Source organism: Lampris incognitus, chromosome 8 (assembly GCF_029633865.1).
Source record: "Lampris incognitus isolate fLamInc1 chromosome 8, fLamInc1.hap2, whole genome shotgun sequence".
Lineage (NCBI taxonomy): Eukaryota > Metazoa > Chordata > Actinopteri > Lampriformes > Lampridae > Lampris > Lampris incognitus.
The window spans coordinates 19,721,773-19,743,377 of record NC_079218.1 but is presented as its reverse complement, the minus strand read 5'-3'; the positions used below and the strand labels follow the sequence as shown (position 1 = coordinate 19,743,377).

The window sequence follows — 21,605 nt, the reverse complement described above, 5'->3', positions numbered from 1 at the left end:
AACCTACCACCCATTTTCAACCACCACCACAAACACCACAACCAGTGTGTCTTCTTTTATATTCTTGTCTCCTGTTACCATTTTCAAACCACATAGCTGATATGCCTGGTCTTGCCCGCCTCAATCGGCTCAGCATTAACGTGAAATCAAAGAGCAGCCCAGTGTGTGATTGCACAACAGCTGCGTGCGCCCTGTCGAGAAACATAGTGCACTTATTCAGGAAGCGCCCGGGACTGGCACGGGGCGCTGGTATGGCTGCTGGCACTCACAAGAGGGTGGAGAAAGTGAATATAGTCATCTGGAGATAATGTTGTCTGGAGCTGAATCCCACACAGGGCTAGTACCCACTTAAAAATGGCTACCAAGGCTCATTTTGTGTTCTGCTGCTATCTTTTTTTTTTTTTAGTGTGGTTTGAATCTGAAGGTTCCCGTTGTTCGTCTTCTTCTCCTCCCACATATAAGAAAGAGATTGGGGTTTAGCCACATCCCTGACTCAGACCCGACGTGACATGAAGGAAGAGGTACTAAAAGGCGAGGATGAGCAGCAGAAAGGTGGGGAAGAGCAAGCAGAGCCTGCTCCGATCTGGGGCTCCACGTAAAGGAATAGTTTGGATGTTTTTCTTTTTTCTTTTTTCTTTTTTTTTATGTCTGCCCCTATTTAGGCTCACCACACAAGTCGTACATAGGTAGGTTTCATTTACACAGTCATGCATAATTTTCTTCACTCCAGACACGCAGCTTCAGCTTGCCATCTAGCAATGCAGTTAATTGTAGACATAGCCACAATCCTCATTCAGTATCAAGAAAAAAAAAGCCACTTTAGGGTTCAGCCGAAGCTAACATGATGTTACAGCAGTCTATCAAAGCATATCTGACGATCATCTAAAAAAGTTTACAGTTGTTATTACTGCCAAAGTCTTCATAGTGTTTGCTTTGCTGTGCTGGGCTTGGCTGTCAGACTGGCTCCTGCAGGCAATTGCTCGCATGCAGTGTTGCAGGAAGTAGTGCGGTAGGATACCACCCTAGCTGACCATAAAAACAACTGTACATTTTCAGAATGACTACTTGAATTCGCGATGATGGACTGCCACAGCATCATGTTAGCGCTGAGTGAACCGTGGAGTGCTTTTTTTTATTATTTAAATTTTTTTTTTGTTGTACTGAACGAGGATTTTGGATTAGTTCCTCGTTAATTGCATTGAGATGTGCTAGGTGGCAAGCTGGAGCTGTGTGTCCAGTAGGAAGAACAGGGTTGAGGAGTGTGAAAGTGAAACTTAGCAATGCACAGTGCTACATGAACACTGAGTATAAAATAGAGAAAAACTTCAGAAAATGTGCATCTATTCCTTTAAACGGGCTTCAGATGGCATGGCGACCTCACTCTCAACCACACAGGTACCCCTCTGAAGGAGTCAGCGGCAATCACAGCACAACACAAGTGGACTTGTGCTCAGGTGTTCACTGGTTTGACTTCCTAAGCTAGCTGGGCACAGGGGAATAACAATTTTCAGCCTTAACAACTACCGTCTGTGTGCCCTTGAGCAAGGTTTTTGAAGCACGTTTTCCCCACCGAGGCACCCAAGAGGCCGACAGATATAAATATAACTGCATGAAGTTTTAAAGGGATTTCACTGGTTAAAGATCACTCAGCTGCTCAGCAAAATCTTTCCTGGATGAAAAAAAAAAGGTATAAAAGAAAACTCTTGAGACGTGAATCTCTCCTTTGCTTTTTCATCGGCAACAGCTGGTCCCCATTTCTGAGAGGTGCAGTCTTTGCAGCCCTGTGCCGGATTTAAAAGGCATCGTGCATTGCGGCTCCATATTTGGGTGTCGCGCTCATACCTAGCAGCCAGCCTGCACGGGTCAGTTTTTGCAAGTTTCTGCTGTTCTTTGAAAGACCGGCTGCACAGAACCTACTTGTATCTGTGTGTATCCCATGGCTTAGCACCCCATCCTTTCCAATCTCCCTTTATCACACATTTTTATAACACGCTTAGTCCACAGACCACCTTTTTTTTTTCATTTTTGATACCATAAAACTGAAATATTTCCCTCACGAGAGAAGTTAGTGACTTTCAGATGTTTTAACATAGTAGATGAGTGTAGGTAAAGAAAGCAAATATTTCAATGTTACATTTTTGTTTCTGGGACCGCCAAAGGACCAGAAAATAGCTGTGTGCCAACCAACCCTGGTCTCCCTGACATTGTGCCGCCATATTTGGGTGTCGTGCTCATACCTAGCAGCCAGTCTGTAGGGGTCAATTTTGAAAGTGTCCCTTCTCCTGATCCTAGAAAGACCGGCCACACAACCTACTTGTAGCTGTGTGTATCCAATGGCTCAGCGCTCCATCCTTCAAACACACACACACACACACACACACGTGCAAGCGCACAAACATACCATTCTCACTCTGTACACCTAAAAATGGACATTGGTGCACTGCTGATTTGTGAGACAGATGATGCTGGTCTCTCGATGCAACCAGACCAGTTCACTGTAAAGGGATCACTGAGCAGAGTGAGACCTTCTCCAGTCACTCCCCACCCAGACACACACACACACACACACACACACACACACACACACACACACACACACACACACACACACACACAATTGGACGTGGATTCCTGCAGCACTGCAGCTTACAGCCTATTCGGCATTTTTCTGCTATCCTCCAAAGGCCTGACGGTGAATCCCTTCTCACTGCTCAAAATACAGAAACAAAACCCAACAAAGAACCCCCACCCCCCACCACCATCACCGCTCACCCCAACAGGCTTAATGATGTAATGAATACTGTTGCAAAATCACCAACAAAAGGAGGTGGTGTGATGGAGTAATGGGAGGCTAGGGATGAGACACAGCTGTGGCAGGCAAACTATAGTACTGCGCTCCTCAGCACAGTACTATAGCAATGGAATGGTAAGTATATGCTCCTATGGTACCCATAGACACGTCCAAAGCATGATAATGCCCCAGGTCGCTGTCCTCCATCTCTTCATATTGAATTTTGAAGAAAAGGAAAAAAAAAAGGGAAATAATAGCAGGCATTTGGGCAAGTTTAAATGAACAGAAGCAAACCCTCTGCATCCTGTGTTGTTGGGTCTACCCAATTGTTGGCACAGCAAGGATGTGCTTATAATCACTTGCCAAGCGCAAGCACACCTGGACGCACAATGAACATGTTTTCCACTTCGCAAGCTGGCCATAACTTGTTCTCTTCAAATATTCTGTCATTCAACAAAGGTGCTGACTAATTAGTCTGCAGCTAGGGGACTCCTCAGCTAATGAGTTAACGCTCACCGATGACCTTTCACTGTCACCCACTGGTCAGGCCGCCGCCGGGTGAGGACCACCGAGGCAGGTGTCCTTAGTCCTGAGTTTAGGAGGCTCAGAAGGGGCCGAAATGTTACTTTCAAGGGTGGGACAATTACCGACGTAAATCTTAGTGCCAAAATGTTAGGTTTTGTCTCTAACACTGGGGAAATTTAAAACCCAGTCTCGCTCACCGTCGTAGCTCTTGTCCACCTCGACTCGCTTCACTCTCGTTTTTCAAGTCTCACAGCTGCTTGCTTTGACATGCGGCGCTGCAGCAAATACACCAACTTGCACCACGGCTTCCAGTGTACAAAGAGCCAGCGTTTTAGCTAACTGACTCATCACATCATTTTAGTGTTAGTGAAAAAATATGCACATTATTTGTTGAAAGTGTAAAAGGTATCATCTTAAGCCCTGTTTATATACATAAGACTGGAAAGGATGCAAACCGAGGGAGGTCATAACCAGCTATTTGCTACCAATGTAAGTAACTAGTACAACTTGTAAACTGGCAATAAATCTCCCGCCAGAAATATTCAACAGCCTTTGCTAATGATCTCCTTAGGAATGAAACGTAAGCTTTAACATTGTCTTTTTCTCTGTATACTATACTCCAGTTATATGTTAGTAACTCATCTTTAAAGGTATTCATGGAGTCCTGTGTTCTTACTCTTGTATATCTAATGTTATTGGGAACTTTGTTCTTCCTAAAATGCTTCGCTCTCTCCCACACAACATTTGCAACACGGACTCTCTTTCAACCTCCAAATCTCATCTCAAAACGTACCTTTTCAAACTGGCATATTCAGCCTGATCCACGCTTCACTGAGTTTTGCGTTGATGATGATTTTATACTTATCTGTTGTATTAACTTTTTATTGTCTACCCCGCTTTGTTTTGATCGTATGCTGTCTGATACAGTGCTGCTTGTTTTTTACTGTGTTCTGTAAGGTGTCCTTGAGTGCTCTGAAAGGCGTCCACAGATAATATGTATTATTATTATTATTATCATCATTAAAATGGCAGTAATAGGCAGTAAAAACTGATAGATGATCACTGATGTCATTTATCAAAAGCCCGCTCTCTGTGTTGCCTTCTATAATGTTAGTGAATATATTGTCTATTAAGGTGGCAAGGATTCAACAGTTGACTCTTCTCAAACATTGCTAGGCCATTCATTCGTAATACGCGTGGTCTGTGTCGAATAAACTATTAGTTGTTAAAATATCAGTGCGCTGGGATGCGTTATCTATTCCAACCAATCGAACCTCTGAGGGGATGACATAGACCAAGAACAAAAGCAGTCTTTTTCTATGGAGACTAGTTTGCTACGCTCGCGTATGACTACCAGAGCCAGAGAATTGCTCAATACACACGGCAATGTCCCATTGTTGTGTCACAACTGACATACCACACTGTATCAACATCAAATGGAAAAAGGAAAAATACGAGTTCAATCAGTGCTCATAAATGTTGCTTGGAGCAGTTATAGAGTACTTACTCAGGTGTTATGAGCTCACATAAAACATTGCCCAATATCATTACCACACAAACTATGTTACATTTCACAAGCCCATGTAAGCCGGTGCTAATGTCATATTTTCCACACTTTAATCCTGAAAGGAAAAAAAAAATTTTTTTTGACTGTTGTTACGTTTTCCTACAATTTTGCAAATTTGCATTGCTACACATTTTGAATAATGTGCACAACCGGGGGAGTTTGGACAGTTCTTATCAATGTGACTCCAACTTGTTGTGATTTAATACATGCTTTGACGGGTATATGTGAGGCTGTTTTAAATCACAAAACGCCGAGGGCATCTTGGAGCAATTGCCTCCATCATGGTTCACTTGAGGCGGTAAACATTCATGCATCCAGCAATCACTCAGTAACAGTCTAAAACCACATGCCACGCCTGCGAATAAACACTGTCATGTGACTATCTCCCATATCATACTTACCCCATCGTTGAAATGTGCTATACAAATAAACTTGCCTTGCCTTGTCTGACCATTTTTTTTAAAATCCAGTATAGGAAGACCATGAGTGGAATTCAGGTTTTATGGACCAACCCCCCCCCCAAAAAAAACCTAAATAATAATTATAATTTGTTCCAAGGTGTGAATGTGTCGGCCCTGTGTTGGACTGGCGACCTGTTCAGGGTGTCTCCTCACCTGCCACCCAATGACTGCTGGGATAGGCTCCAGCATCTCGCGACCCCAATTGGAATAAGCGGCTTGGATAATGGATGCATGGATGGATGGCCCAACCCAAAAGCTGACAGAATTCACTCACAGTCTGAGACTGGTGCGGACAGCCACCGCGGAGTAAAAGCATGTCCAGACTCCAAAACTGACCCTAATTTTGAAAAAGTGTGTATGACTAATGGTACGGCGGGGTTGGTCCGAGGACCGTGACAAGCGGTGCCGTAGCGGACCATAAATATAGAGACACATGTGCGAGTGTGTGCTGGGCTCCGACGCGGGCGCCGTTTCTCGTCCGCGCTGATCAATGCCACTGAGGGTCTCACGGGTAACCTTAGGTTCATCCAGCTGCAGCAGCTGTGATGACTTCTGGGCATCGCTCGAGTGGAGTTTATCTTGTCTCTGTTAGGGGGAATGAGTTGTGTTTTGCTGTAACTACCCACGTTAAGGGGAAAAACAGAGGCAGCTGAGGGAAGGATGTTTATTTAGTTAATACCAGAACCGCTTCATTTACGCAGGAATACATGTTGGGACCTTAACAGGGGGGGAAAAAGAAGGGGGCTGTAAGTGGGTAAAAGGAGAAAAAAAGAAAAGGCGTATTTTCATGCAGCACAGCTGTATTTGTATTTGACTCCGCTGTAATGCTTAACTTTATAATCAAGTCACTCTGGAAGTCATCTCGGGTTAATGGTTTCAAAGTCAAAAGGTCAACGTGTCATGTTGTGTGACTCGAGGCACTTTATAACAGCTTGTTTTTCACCTTTTTCTCAACAACTAAAAACTCTGTACCACATGATGACCCACAGTGACTTGCAAATGGAAAATAAGGTGGGATTTAAAAGGATCCTAATATAGTCTATATATTTTTTTGTTTTGGTTTTCTTGCCCTTGTGTGTGTGTCTAAGTGGGAGAGTACTGCTGGCGTCGTGTGTGGCTGCCGCTTCTCCCTCTCGTAGCGCCCCCTTCCCCTCAACCCCTGTATTTCTGTGTTATGTTCATCTGTTGTCTTCTTTCACCCCATTTATTGTAAAGCGACTTTGAGTGTTAGAAAAGCACTATATAAGTTTTATTGTTATTGTTATTATTATTATTGTTATTATTATAAAAACATGCACAAGTAGGGCTGTGATGCACTAGTTTAACAATACAACAATTTTATACAACTTAGAAACAAAAAATGCTTTATAGCTTTTTAGCATTTTGTATTTTCGCATTTGTATTAGCAAAAAAAATATTCTAAAGAGGGGAAACCCCCCCCCCCAAAATCCTAATTTCCTCCTAAATGCTAAGATAAGGTTGTAATTTAATTATATCATGGCAATAGCAGTTCTTATACTCCAGCCAACAGTTTTTTTTCTGTCAAAGAAAGTATTAATTCATGCATCTACTACTTACTACCACAAACAACAATTATGGGATGGATCCATTATTCAAATTAATCTTGGAAAATGGGTTAGCTTGGGCCACAATAATAATAATAATAAAAAAAATCCAACTCCTTAGGAGGCCGGTACAGTCTCTGACCCAAGCATATGTGTCCTCTTCATAACGACGAGCTTTAACTGGACAGCGTCCCGGATGAACTCGACGCTGTGATGCAACGCAAATACATGTTTGCGGTGGTTTGTTGAACGATTCGCACATGCAAATGCGTAACTGCAGTAGGCTTTCCATCACGTTAAATGGTGCGTCTCTGAAATACGCCATCTTCAGAGTCCCCTATTGTAGCTAAAACTTCATTTACGTCACTTGTATCTTAAGTTACACTACGAACTGTGCAACAACTTTACACAGGGACTCAACTACTTTTACACATTTTTTCATGTTTCTTTATGGTTTTCCCAATTTACCCATCTTGACAGTCAACTCTGTCCTTAGATGTACATCCCTCGCTTATATACTAAGGTTAACGCAAGACATCCAAGCGTTATATTCAGCTCTTACTCTTAATCAGTGTGTATTCAATGTACCGTGTCTTGTTGGACATCAGCGTCACGTAACTTTCAGTTGTTTTCTCACTTCGTCTTAGGTGTGAAATAATGGAAGGGCTTTCGGCTATTCGTGGCTACGCTGGCATACCTAAGCAGGCTACAAAGGCTTAGGGAGCATTTCCATGGTCCACACTGGAACCCGGGATAATATCCGAGCAACACCAAACGTCACGAAATATCCGAACATCACAAGTCCACCCCTTCCCAGCAGCGGTGCGTTCATGGTCAGCATCAAGAGGTTTTTATGGCAGGAGATTGCCCCTTGTCACAAGGTTACGATCGCCTACTTGAGCCTGCGGAGACATCAGAGTAAATTTAGCTTTTTCGCAACGGGCTGCCCTGTCAACAGGATTGAGCCCTGTTTTGCATCTACGGGATGAGAGGACGCAAGCTGTTTTGAGATCCGTTACCAGCCGCCGAGACTCCAAAGTGGGAGGCACGGGGGTTAAAATGGACGAACAGCACAACGGAAAACTTTTGTGATCTTATAAACTGACCCAAGTATGTCAATGGCCTCTCTTTGGGCAAACAGGGGTGCAAGTGTCTAACTGTGCAGTAAATAGGGATGAAGGAGTCATCAATTAGTCACAATGTGAAGATTTTTTTTTTTTGCATGAAAATTGGACTCTGGTATGAAATGAAATCTGCATTTCTGTGTGCATCGATTTGTGCATGTTTGCATGTGTGCGTGTGTGCATGTGCATGTGCACGTGTGTATGTGTGTGTGTGTTCATTTTGCTGGTGAACCTCAGCGTGACTGCCGTGGTTGGAGCAATCATATGTTCAGCTGTGATTTCCATCAACACATTCCTGGACGCTCACACACTCTCTCTGTGGGGCTGTGCACAGCACCCCCTAAGGATGTGACCTGCAGCCTGTGGACACATGGCTGCCTCACAAGCTCTTGTCACAACACAGCAGCAAGAAAAAGAATGGGAGCCCTTAAGCCATGGAGCAAAGCAAACTTTCTCTTGCATTGCTCCATCAAACTTGGCTTCAAAAAAGAAAAAAAAGAAAAAACCTCTGTACAACAATAGTAAATAGTGTAGTACACTGTTCTGCAGAAGGCCAGCAGGTCTAACCATTCCAGACTGATTACAGGGTGGAGGTCAGACCAAATGCACAACAAATGGTCGCTTATGCTCAAAGTTGGGGGTTGGGCAAGACATTAATACCAGCACCCTGGAAACAGGAGCATTTGTTACAGAACCACGATATCCCAGACCAGCAAACAGTGATAGGCTCTTTCATATGCGTATCGCATTCTGCACACGGGCCCGGCACTTAGGCCGGCACGACGACTCTCTCGGACAAAGACACGATGAGGAAGATCTGCAAATGCGAGGAGGAGCCTGCAGGAGCCAAACTACAACGTCGAGTTTGGAGCACCGGACCGTTTGATCTATGTACCAAATTTCCAAAACAGCCCAAATGCGGGCCAATACTCCGAAGGGAGTAAGGAGTGTTAAGTAAGTAGTCTGAAGGCAGGGGGGGGAAAAAATGTTCAACTCAGCAGAACATCCGACCATCTGTGCTGAATAATTATAACTGGCACTTTATCAGCTGACAGTGTGCATTTCTTTTCAACTGATAAAACCAAGTGACATGAGTATAATCCCCACACACGGCCAACTAGTCAATATTATTGGCAAACTGCATAGCTGGCACCGCGCCACCCTGTACTGCCTGTTTAAAAATGCATGAGTTCACTTTGAGTCTAAGTTTTGCCCGGCACACAGTTGCTGTTATTTTGGGGTTTTTTTCTTCTTTTTTTTTTCCCAAACAAAGGCATTTGCTCACCGTGCTTCTCATACTGGCTGTTGTGTTTCCCCATCTACACTAATTATGATACGAGGCAGCCGGTCTGAATAATGGCCAGCTATACTCGCTGAAGTATCAGCTGAAGGAACTTGAGTTTTGCCTCCTCGCGGTGCAGTCCTCGCCTTCGAGACCGTCTGCCACTCGACCAGATCTGGACGGGATCGAGGGAGCACTCCGGGTGTGAGGAATGATTCGTCAACTCCGATTTCCTCACGCATCCAGGGTTGTGCGTCAGGTTGGAAGGGCACTCCTTGTCTAATTGCTGCAATGCATGTCAAACGTGGGTACGTTCAAACTCACCGAATTGCTCTGCGGTGATTCATAGACAGTACATGGAAGAACAAAGGGTAATGGCTCTTAAACGGTAAGCTTCATAGCGTTCCGAAACTAGGGGGGGGGGGGGACAACAACAAAGCTGCCGCAAGTGAAAGCAAGTGAAAAGGGAAATCAATTTAGCCTATTTGGTCTTAAAAGAAGAAGACGAGGGGGGGGCGTTGTGAAGCTACTCCCACTGTGTGCCCTTTGATCCCCACACACATACTGCCCCCCCACACATCACGCACCCCACACCCCTCCCCGACCCCTAAAACCCCCAATACACACACACACACACACACACACAGAGTAGGAGGCCACAGGCTGGCACAGGAAGAGGCTTCTGTGAGCGAGGTTGTGGTGGCCTGTGTTGGCCATGTGGTGGGGCTGAGTGATGGTGTCCCAGAGCCTGCCTCTCGTCAGAGCAGACAGTGGTCAGAGGCAGCCATGTGCTGGGCTGCACCTCTGCCGAGGAGAAGAGGGGATGCTCCATTGCCTGGGAGCTGTTTGTCTTTCTTACCATTTGTTTTTATGACCCGTACTCTAGCGGGGAAGGGTTTTACGGGTCTCACTCTCACCGAGTCAAAAACGAGAGACAAGATTATTGATGACTGCGACCGCACCGCATAGAATTATCCTATTACGGAGGAGCTATGCTTTTCTCTGTGTGTGTGTGTGTGTGTGTGTGTCTGTGTGTGTGTGTGTGTGTTTCCATGTCAGCGTGCCTTAAAAAAAAACATGTCTGTCAGTACAACGCCATCAGAAAAAGACTGGGTGTCCCACCACCTGACTGCTCGTGGAGGACAGTAATGATAAAAAACCTCGGCGTTGCCGCTGTGGACAAAGCTAGCGAGCCCAAACTGCTTGTTGAAATGAGCGCAAGAGTGTCCTCTGCAACCCAGTAGGACCCCCCCCCATTCTCCTTATACTTACTTCTCTCCCTCTCCCCCTCTCCCTCTTGTGCTCTCTCTCTCTCTCTCTCTCTCTTTCTATATCTGTCTCTATCCCCATCTTTCCCTGCGTCACCATATGCTTTCTGTCATGCATTCTCTAATTCTCTGTTTTCCCCTATACACATACTCGCTCTCTCGCTCTCTCGCTCTCTCTCTCGCTGATGTCCATCTACATTTGTACCCACCCTCTCCCCTTCCCTCGCTCTCACTCTCCCTCTCTCTCGCTCTCTCTCTCTCTCTCGCTCTCTCGCTCGCTCGCTCTCCCCCCCCCCCCCCCCCCCCAGAAGACACACATACTCTGACAATACTGCGGCTACATACTGCTTCGGCAACATACTGCAGCAGGCAAGCGTGCTCCATTGCAGACCTTCACCACAATAGCCAGTCCTCTTTTGACTGCAAGATGAAAAAGCAGCTCTTGGCTCAAATTAATCATGTGTCCTCTGGTAAAACAAGGAGAAACACATCTGTGTTTTTTTGCAAACATTTCTACCCCTGCCTGCCAAGCAAGAAGAGATCGAAGGAGCGATACTGAGAGTCCTTTTATACAATACAGCAAATATTAACCAACAGAACCTCTCATCCCATATCTGGTAGTTGGAGCCGTACCCATGCAGTGTTCTCTAAATGAGACACCGTGCACTGTTTGCTGCCATTTCTTTTTACTGATGTAGTCTGAATGAGCCCCTCCCCCAGCCTATGGACATACCACCCCTGTTTCGCCCTGTCTTGCCTTCTACCCTGGAGCATGGCAGAATTAGGCTTGTCGTTGTAACTAACACAATGGGACTTGTCTTTTGAAAAGTGAACAAACTCATATCCACACACACACACACACAAAACACACACATTTCTGTACAGTAATCACTCATCTGGGAACAAGAAAGGAAAGACAGCGATGCCATTGTTTTGAGAAAGCAGGGGAAGAAATTTGAGGAAATGTCTTCACTGACAGACAGGCACACATTCACATCCTGAGGAACTTGTGAAGAGTACTTTTCATGCATACACACGTGCACACATACACACGGCACGTGTGCACAAATAGGCACAATTGTGCAGCAACGTTAGTTATAACGTTAGTTATAGTTGTAAATAACTTCAAATTCTCATTGAAAATTTTGCAACTACAGCTCCGGCCCCCCAGTGCCGAGCATGGGGGGCTGGCACGTAGTCTCATGTTCAACTCAGTGCTGATTGCACCTTATGGCATTCTTTCTCACTTTTATATTTACCATTTACTGTTAATTTTTCCCTCTTGCACCAACATACCAAGACAAATTGCTTGTATGTTCTCGTACTTGGCAGTTAGTATGATCCTGATCATAGTCCACAGGCTTCATGGATAGGTAGGTGTACAATCAGCACTCAAGTGACCAGGTGGTACCAACAGAGTTGCCCTGTCTTTTTCCAGCAGCTCAGGGAAATGTGATTTAATGCAAGCACATGCTGAAGTTGTCATTAAACATGCCAATCTCTCAGTGCTTATATTTATTCAGTGATTTGCTGATAACTGTCATATATGTCAACTGGGCCTTTAAATATTGCACAATCACTTAAAAAAACAACTTCATAAAAATACTGGATACACAAGCCAGTGTAACCATAAGCCATGCAGATTGAAAATTGTGAAAGTAGAAATATAATTCAAGTTTTCCAGGTGTCAGGAAATAAAAAGGTAAGGCAAAATTATGTGGAATTTATCAATCGATGACATCTTCTCAGCACCATTGTTCGTTGGCAATTAAGCAAGCACATCTAAACCTGGGCTGCAAACTATTGATTATTTTGGTAAGCAAGTTTTCTGCAAATAAGTTGGATGATTAATTGAGTAATCAGTAAAGAAAAGCTAGGTAGGCGTAGACTTGTATAAACTATTGGATTGACAAAACAGAAACAGAATCTAGTCTCTTCCAGGGGAAAAACTATGCACACGCAAGAGAGGACAGGTCACACGAGGAAGACGATAGCGTTCACTATGTTCAGTTACCAAGACTACGTTTTTGAATGACCGCATTACATTTTGAAAATTGCAATCCTCTACGTGCCGCAAACAATTTGCATTTTATTTGATGTACTGAGTGATTCAGACATTTTTCTTTCCCCACTAAACACTTCCGCTCCACCCATCACACACACTAGCATATAACTACGTAGCTACTAGATCCTCCGAGAGAAACGAGCAGACGTGTCAAAAGAAGCTGGGTAGACTGCTTTTTAGACGACATCGCAAACAGACCTTGAGCCCCGAGCCTGCTGATGTGTACGCATGTAGACAGTTGCGCCAGCTCGCTCAACAAATAGAGTAAGCAACAATAATTTTATATTCAACCAGCACTACATGTAGCCTGCAGCTATGTGTGTGGTTTCTAGTAGTTTTACTACATAGTCAGCGAGCTAGCTAAGTGCATGTAGCTTACTTTGCATCCAGTGCATCTTGGGTAAGTCTTGTGTGCTTCCATTTCAAGTGTTGGAACATTGAAAGGAGAGCTTTGCATGCTATGAAAGACTATTTCACTTCTGCTGTACATGCAGACAGCTACTGTATATTCACTTTTATCTTTATATGGAAACCCCAAACGTAAGGGAGTTTCTGATATTTGGTGCTGGGATGTCTTCCAAGTTTCCTACCTGCTCGGCCAAAGAGACATATTATAGAGTACAAGTGGAGGAAAATTCTACTTTAGGATTTCTTTTCTTTTTTAATTGAGATGTTGGAGCGAGTCGAGGAATTATTTCAGCCTTGATTCGAACCACAGACACACTTTTGTGTTTTGAAACACAATGTGATGTTGCCTCGTCTAAAAAAGGAACACCACTCGAACATGGCTGCCTAATTGAAATCTCAGACAGGAACACTGGCGTACAAGGTGGTCATGAAAATTGTAGATTAAAGAAGCAGGGATCGGTGTATGTGGAGCGTGAACATGGAAAGGCTGACTGACCGCTCAGCTCCAATCTTCATCCTCCGCTCACCAGCCACCCTCCGTCCTACAGCGGGACGTCTACAAAAGTTGCGAGGCTGTCAAGGTCAGCAAGGCACCCAGCCCAGACCTAATCTCCTGCAGGATACTCAGAGAACATGCTTACGAGATCAGAGCTCCCCATGCCATGTCCTAAAACTCCCCTTTAAAGAGGTTTAACGTTTTGAGGAAATAAAAAGAGGCAGCGATTATCTACTTCTACCAACAAAAAAAAAGCCCACATAGACCAGTTAAGAATCATTTCCTTCATTTGTGAAGAATGCCAAAAGATTTGCCCTCCAGTGGGAGTACAAGAACATCTCACTTAATCCCAGACAGCTTGGGAGTCTGACAGGCAGATCTACCACATATGCCCACATCTGTTTGGTTGACTTTATCTCCATCAACTCTATCATCCCAATGGTAGCCACTGACTTTAGACAATTTTCTGACTAGGTTGGGCCCACTGCTACACTAGCATCCTTAAAAGTTTGATCATGTATGGGGGGAGTGTTGCATGGGTTGTTCCCTCCTATATATTTGTGATTTCATCGGAAACCACAAACAACAGATTTGCTGCTGTGGTGTGCAGTCTGAATAAGAGTAACTCTTGCGTGGTGTGGCACAAGGAGCTGTCACTGGCTGCATACTATTTCTGGTTTCCATTAATGTAAGAAAGAAACAGCAGGAAGACGCTGATTTATATCTGATGAAAATCTGTGACAGCAGCTCTCCATAGTGCAGAGACAGCTAGATATAGTACACATCTGACAAGAAATAGCACCCAGCACTAGAAAAAAGACTACATTCCATGCACATAGCTTTAGGTTAAAAAAAATTATGGAGGCTATGAAATTTTTTTAAAATTGAAAAGAAACACACACCATCCCAAACTATAGACACCTCATTCCTCTAACTGCTGAGAAAAATCAATCTTGAGACATAATTCAATAAGCCTATAGGGAAACAATCATGATTTTCAACATTATGTCGATACGTTCTAGTGATAACGCAGCATAGCAGCCATGATACAGAGCAGTCTTCTGCGTATCTCTGAAATGCTGTGGAAAAATACACACCAGCTACGTAACTGGCGCACAATCTGCGAATCACTCTCTTTATATGCTGTTTGGTAGCATTCACTACAACAGCTGTATGTAGCATCGCTACTTGCATTTTCGTCTGAAATGTGGCCTGTTTTGATGCAGCCCACTGAAGGCAGCGATAAACCAGGAAGTAAGGGCTGTATTCTTCACATTCATGGAAAATGAAGCAGCCAGAAAAACTCCTTGGAAACAAGGGGGAAGCTTTCATTAGGAAGCTGTACTTCCTCAGCATCAGAGGTTCTGCTCAGCGGCATACCTACCAGCCATCTACAGTACACCGGCCACTTTCAACAAGTGCACTCAACTGGATTGTGTTCACAAGAGAACCCACTGAGTATTTCTTTAACTGCCTAACACCAGCCACCATCAAGCCCTTCCTTTAGAAGGGGTGCGAGCAGATTTGCATGAATTTAACTTGTTCTCTGAGGTCCTCCCAGTTTTCATGCTGGCTTACTCCGCTGAGACAACAAATTACCCAGCGCCTTCGCAAACCCATGACCCGCGCTGCAAATATACAGACTCACCACCCCACAAACTCAGAAGCAGCTGTTATCCAAATTCTTCCATCTAACACACTCTTTCATCAAAGCACATGCACGCACGCGCGCGCACACACACACACACACACACACAGCCCCCCTTTGTTTAATTTCAACAACATTATCCAGATTCAGACATGTTTGACAAATTTCTCTCTGCTTTGCGATATGTTTAAGGGCCCTATTTTTGTACAGGCTTTTGTGGATTTACGCCGACGAGGTGGTCTTTTCCTGAGGTGCATTCACTTTCTCTCTACACATTCTCTCTGCCCGTTGCTTAGTCGCTGGCCTGCTAGTTTGCTGTGCGCTGAAGTGGGAGGAGAGGCACGGTAGGAGGTGCATTATTGTCAATCCTGCGGCAATTCTGATGTCAAGAATGACCACAATTTACCCCATCTGCCGCCTCAACAGTGCTTGGCACATGATGCAAGGCGCAGTTGATTTTTCTGCCATTTACATCACTTTAGTTGATGGAGGTGCACCCAAATATACCTATGTATTTCCATATAGGCATAGGTTTCCACTTCCTGAAAGGCTTAATGAACAGTGTATGAATATCGATACACTATAAGGCATGAATATCTGTAGTACAGACTGGAGGTCCCCAAGTCCAAATTTGAGACACCGCCAAAGGTGGTTAAGAATGGCATAGCTGAGATCCTGTGGGACTTCAAGTTCTAGACTGTCTGGTTGGTTAGCCAGCACCTGCTTGGCATTGTGGTGGTCGTCAAGGAACAGAAGACAGCAGTAGTGATTGGTGTAGCAATCCCGGGTGATGACAACATCAGGAAGAAAGAGCATGAGAAGCTAGAGAAATACCAAGGGCTGAGGGAAGAACTAGATCGCATGTAGAAGGTTAAATCCACAGTAGTCCCAGTGGTAATAGGAGCACTAGGGGCTGTGACCCCCCCCCCCAAAAAAACAAAAAAACTGGGAGAATGGCTCCATCAGATTCCAGGAAGAACATCTGAGGTCTCTGTCCAGAACAGTGCAGTCCTAGGAACAGCTAAGCTACTGCACAATACCCTCAAACTCCCAGGCCTTTGATAGAGGACCCGAGTTTGAGGAAGACACACACCTATCTAAATAAAATCTGGTTCTGATTTTCCAGGCGACTCTGCACTTCTTGCAAAATGCCATCAGTTTTCTCTCTGGGGGAACCTTTTCTGGGTGTGGAAAGCTTCGTACCGCGCTCTCTTGCTTCCATCACCAAACTGTCAGATCGCGCTAGTGCAGCACGCATTCCTTTTAAAGGGGATGCGTGCTGCACAACAATATTTGACTGGTTCATTCCACACCAGCCCCTGTCACACCCACTGATGGCATATTCCTCCCCATTCCCAAATGTGCTGCAGATATGGCGCGCACTTCCGCCACAAAAATAATAACAGTGCGCTCACCGCGCCCTGTCGTGCACTGCACACACTATGAAGTTGACTGCTCTTTGAGCTGCGCCCTTTGATTCACAAAAATAGGGCCCTTAGTCTGCATGCTACTTCTGGTACCGTGTGCACTTGCAGGTCAATGAGAATGTGCATGTCTAATTTTGTGCGATTTCACTCTCTGCCAACAAACAGAACTCAGCTCAAACTGTGAGAAAGACCTCGGTCTACTGTTCCACTGATAAATGAGCAAACCCAAATATGCGGACAGCTGCTGTTAAAGCATATTGCAACAGTTGCCTGCCTTTTTGTAATGTTCCTTTGTATTTCCTTTGGAGAACAGCCAAAACATTAATAATGCCAGTAAATATAGTGGCACTTAGACTTGGACTCAATACTCACTGCTTTGGACATAAACAGAGCCAGTGGCGTTGTTCTTCCCCAGCAGGTTCTCCACCACACATGTGTAATTCCCAGAGTCCTCCAGTTTTGCTCTGCTGATCTGGACTCTGGAGTTTCTCCTGTGGAACACGACACAACACACACACGCACACGCACACACACACACACACACACACACACACACACACACACACACACACACACACACACGAAACTGAGTCAGGGGAATCGGGGAACGGAGGAAACAGCATGGAAACACAACCAGGGGAACCATGGGGACAGAGAAGGCGCCAGCAAGTCACAGTCCCCAGTTTTAAGTGGGATGCAAAGTTTGGTATTCTGTGGCAATTTTGAAGATGAATGATGACTTAAAATGTGACCGTGTGACCAAGCCTTGCAGCTTCATAGTTCCTGTCAGTATACCGCCACCAGTTGAAGAATTTATCACTAAACTGTTGACTAAATGCACAGAGAGGCTATGGGTTCCTTTAGGCTACCATGAAATCTATGTCTAGTATTTTCCTCTATTAGACTCGTTTATCAACAAATTTATTGGTTGACTGGTGAATAAACAAACAAATACATTGACTCCAAGTGAAAATAATGGTAAGACTTAAGACTGTGCAAAACATCCATAAAACCAAGAGATCAGTTAATCTCTAAATTGGTATGTTTAAAACCAAGGGTCAACCTGTCCTTATGCATGCTCAGTGATCCGGGTGAGGAAATCACAGAAAGTTGAATCGGTTCATCTGGACACAACGTTAGCGTGGGTCAAACCCCCATCTTATGAAGGGCTACTTGTTATAACCGGCGGTCACACGGATGACATGGGTCTGCTGTGTTTCCAGGTGCCTTGTACTCACTGGCCGCTCTTTATTTTGATCTTTTTGCTTTTCTTGAGCTCGCTGCCATCTTTGAACCATCTGTAGGTCGGAACAGGGTTCCCCGTGGCCTCACATTTAACTGTGAGCCTGCTCCCCTCGTCCACCATTAATGGATTCTTCATCGGTTTCAGCTTTGGAGCAGCTGTTAGAAAGAGAGAGAGAGAGAAGAAAACATTGATGTTACCATTTACCACTGACATTGTGTGTAAAGTTGTTTGCTGTGATTTCTATACCGTAGATGTGTTTGTGGAACCGGGAGACAGAGTGAGATTGAACACGACAGACACTACAGTGAGCCATACTGCCAAACTGCGCCTCTACGGACCGAACTAGCAACTCTCTCATGTGCCCTGACGGGGGTCACCTGAGGCATGATCAGCTCCACCTCAGCCTAATAAACAGCACCCCCCCACACACACACACACAGTGTCGTTGTTGCCTCTAGAAAACAAAAGCTGCAATTCCTAAAAATCCACCAGGCAAATCTACATTCAAAAACGGCTTCGAAGGCGTCCGGGTAGTGTAGCGGTCTATTCCGTTGCCTACCAACACAGGGATCGCCGGTTCGAATCCCCGTGTTACCTCCAGCTTGGTCGGGTGGGTGGGAAGCCTGATGTGGGTATGTGTCCTGGTCGCTGGCTCGGAAGAGTGGGGTAATTGGACGGGAAACAATATAAATATCCAAAAGAAAAAGAAAAAAACGGCTTCGTGAGATGACTGCCATAGTAACCCGTTTCCAAAAACTCGCTCGCGTCTTTGGCGCAAATGACTCGAAACTCCACTTAAATGAGAAAAAAGTATTTGTTTGTGCTATGTTTTGGATGCGGGGTGGGAAAAAAGAGCCTTGGCGGGCTGGCTGAGAGTAAGTAAACTGGTTCCACACGTTTAGCAGAAGACTCCTCCGGGGCAGGGCAAGAGAGGAGAGGTGAACAGGGGTCAATGAGAGACAGGCCAAAATGACCCCCCAAACCACCCCCGCTCTCCCCTCCGTCTCCCTCTGACACACACATCCATTTTTCAAATAAACTTTTATTTTTCTTCAAATAAACTGCAAAGGCTCCTCTCACAATAACGACATTGCTTGTCTTTTGTGTTAAACATGTAAAAATAAAAAAGGGGGAGGGGGGCTAGATGGCCTTACAGATACACCAGCTCATTATTTTAGCCGCTGGCAAAATGAGGATTACGCAGGTAGCCACTTCAATTAAACGCGTTGAAATGAAGGTGCACCAAAATTATCCCCAAGTTGTCCTCCTTTTTGAGAGGTTGGCCTAGTTCCTTGACCTGGTAGAGGCAGTATAGAGAAAAAAAACATGCTTGTATTTGCATGTATTTCATTTCAGAACAGCACTAAACAATAGCAAACGACAGTCGCGACAGTTAGTCTTTGGACCTGCGATAGAAACGCTGAGCACTGCCTCGACCATGTTTCATCAGGAGCACTTTCAAATGAAGCCCACAGCTGTGACTTGTGTCTTCATGCCTGTTGTCTCCGTCTCTTGCACCAAGTTAACTTCGGAGGCAGTAACCACTTCTCATCAGAAACCAACCCACTCTGCTGTTGTGAAATGTTTTAGCGTCATGCGAAGATTAAAAGTACACTTTGTAAGACTGTCGTCCCCCTGCAGGCACGGAGGTGAATAAGGAATCTGAATCACAACAAACAGAGCCTATCTCCACCCATCACCCCCAGGACTGCACCCATCTCCTCCTTCCAGCCACCGAATACACATTCACCGAGAGGACAACTGTGTTATTTCCACGTGACATGATACAGTGGGAACACTGAAAGAGAAGCCGATGCTGCTGTAAATAACAGTCGCTTCCATTGCTCATATAGTACAATCTTACGCCCGAAACCTGTGCTGAATATAAGGAAAGCAAAGGGGGGCAGAGCAGAGAGGAGGTTTGCAGCTGAGGCTACCTCGTTGGCTCGCAGCATGTCAATACACATATGACAAGCTTGAAGGATGTTTCCTAGTCCCCGCCGATAGCTACGCAACCAGATGTTGTGTGCTTTAACCTCTAATAGACGGCAGCATGCATCATACAATTACTAATGCGCTCCCTCTCTTTCAACTGACGGAGGTACACACAGCAAACAGCAAGCTTCTATGTGTAAAGTGGACAACTGACATAAGCAATACACAGAGCATAACGACCTGCAGTTGAGTAAACACCGACATTGTGTTTGTCTACCTACAGTCCATTTGCATCTGTGTATGCTGTGGCGACCCTATTAGTCAGCCATCCCCATAGCCGGGCTACTTATCCATGCTAAGACGGGCTGCTCCTCAGGCATGTTTGGCAATATGCACCTGTCGCTCAAGGGGGGTTTGTTTGAGCCTGAATGTTTATAAGGGGTGGAAGGGACTCAAGCTATTTTACGATCTAGAATAAATATTGTACTTTAAACTGAATACGAGGGACAGCAACATACCTAATGAGAAATGGATGGATGAGAACTTCATGCACCCACCACGTCTATATGAGGATTGTAGGCTAGATTAAGGGGGAAATCATACTTAGGGTAGTTTGAAATACAACCGAATGTCATGTGAGAGCCATTCCCTGTTAATTCTGTCGAGATCTCTGGTGCTGTTTTTTATTTTTTTTATTTCTCTGATTCCAACTCAGCTCTGCATTTAACAGAATTATTTACATACAGAGAGCAGATGTCTTTTTAAGCTGTTAAAGCCTGGTAAATGTGGATAAAAAGCAGATGGCCTGGTCTACCCCGGAGCCAAGTACCCCCCGTGAGTGCACGGCCTTGCGCCGCTCCATGCCTTTGACAGTGTTTCCTCACCACCTTGACATGGAGTCTCCTCTCCGCCAACCCCCACCCCCCCCACCCCCAGTCTGATCTGGCACCGATACCTCTGAGATGATCTGGAGGTCACATCCCTCACTTCGAGCAACAGGTCTCGGAGATGTTCAACAACTCAAGTCTCAGTTTGAATAGCCGAACAGCAAACCAAACCGGATGTGCTACCTTGCATATTAGCATGCGTTCTGTCTATTTGTCCCCGCTACATGGCACCTGCGCTAGGAAGCACTTTTGGCCCTCGGACCAAAGTCGAAAATGCCTCATACAGTGGAATCCATGATAGCTCTGGCTGTGGGGGATGGCGCCTGTCAGATAACCTCTAACATCGTTATCAAGTGTGTGATTTTAGTGTTATTTTTACAGTGTTTGTACAGTGATGTCAGACTAATCACTAACAGCAGTGAACTGTGATGGTTGCCCTCATTTAGTTTTTGTCCTGTTTTCCAAGCTGCTCGACTCTGTTAGTTTCCTTCTTAATTCCAAGTAGTCTTGAGTTTGCCCGATTCAAGGAGTGCCAATGAAGTTCAGTTTTAAAATGCTGACACAGTTCCCCACCGCTAATACGGGAGGGAGAAGTGATTGTACAAGGAAACAACATGTCAAGAAAATGTTTGATGGCCTCGGTAGATCTGAACTGTCTTTCTGACTTACACGTTGTATTGCCACGCTGATGTCTGTTAAATCAAAGGTAGTGGAACGTCAAATCAGAATAGCTCACATACAGCATGGATCAACGGGGGACCGTCTAATTTTAGTTCAGAAAGCACTTTTGCTGCCGTTGTGCCTCGAATAAAATTACATCTGAGCTGGTTAGACACATAATGCTTCTCCGATAGTGAGCTAGAGCCATAGAAATAATGGAGGGGGGCAGATGAGCCCTACAGATATGTGC

General features: G+C 44.9%; 1 protein-coding gene across 1 annotated transcript in view; it reads right to left on the bottom strand.

Moving 5' to 3' along the window:
- LOC130116832 (pro-neuregulin-2, membrane-bound isoform-like) overlaps positions 1-21,605 on the bottom strand; it is a 95,994-nt gene that overhangs the window by 35,632 nt on the left and 38,757 nt on the right. The window contains exons 3-4 of the mRNA XM_056284898.1: positions 17,866-18,028; positions 17,000-17,118 (exon numbers count right to left, since the gene is read on the bottom strand). Of these exons, the coding sequence (XP_056140873.1) occupies positions 17,000-17,118; positions 17,866-18,028 (282 nt within the window). The remainder of the gene's footprint in view (positions 1-16,999; positions 17,119-17,865; positions 18,029-21,605) is intronic.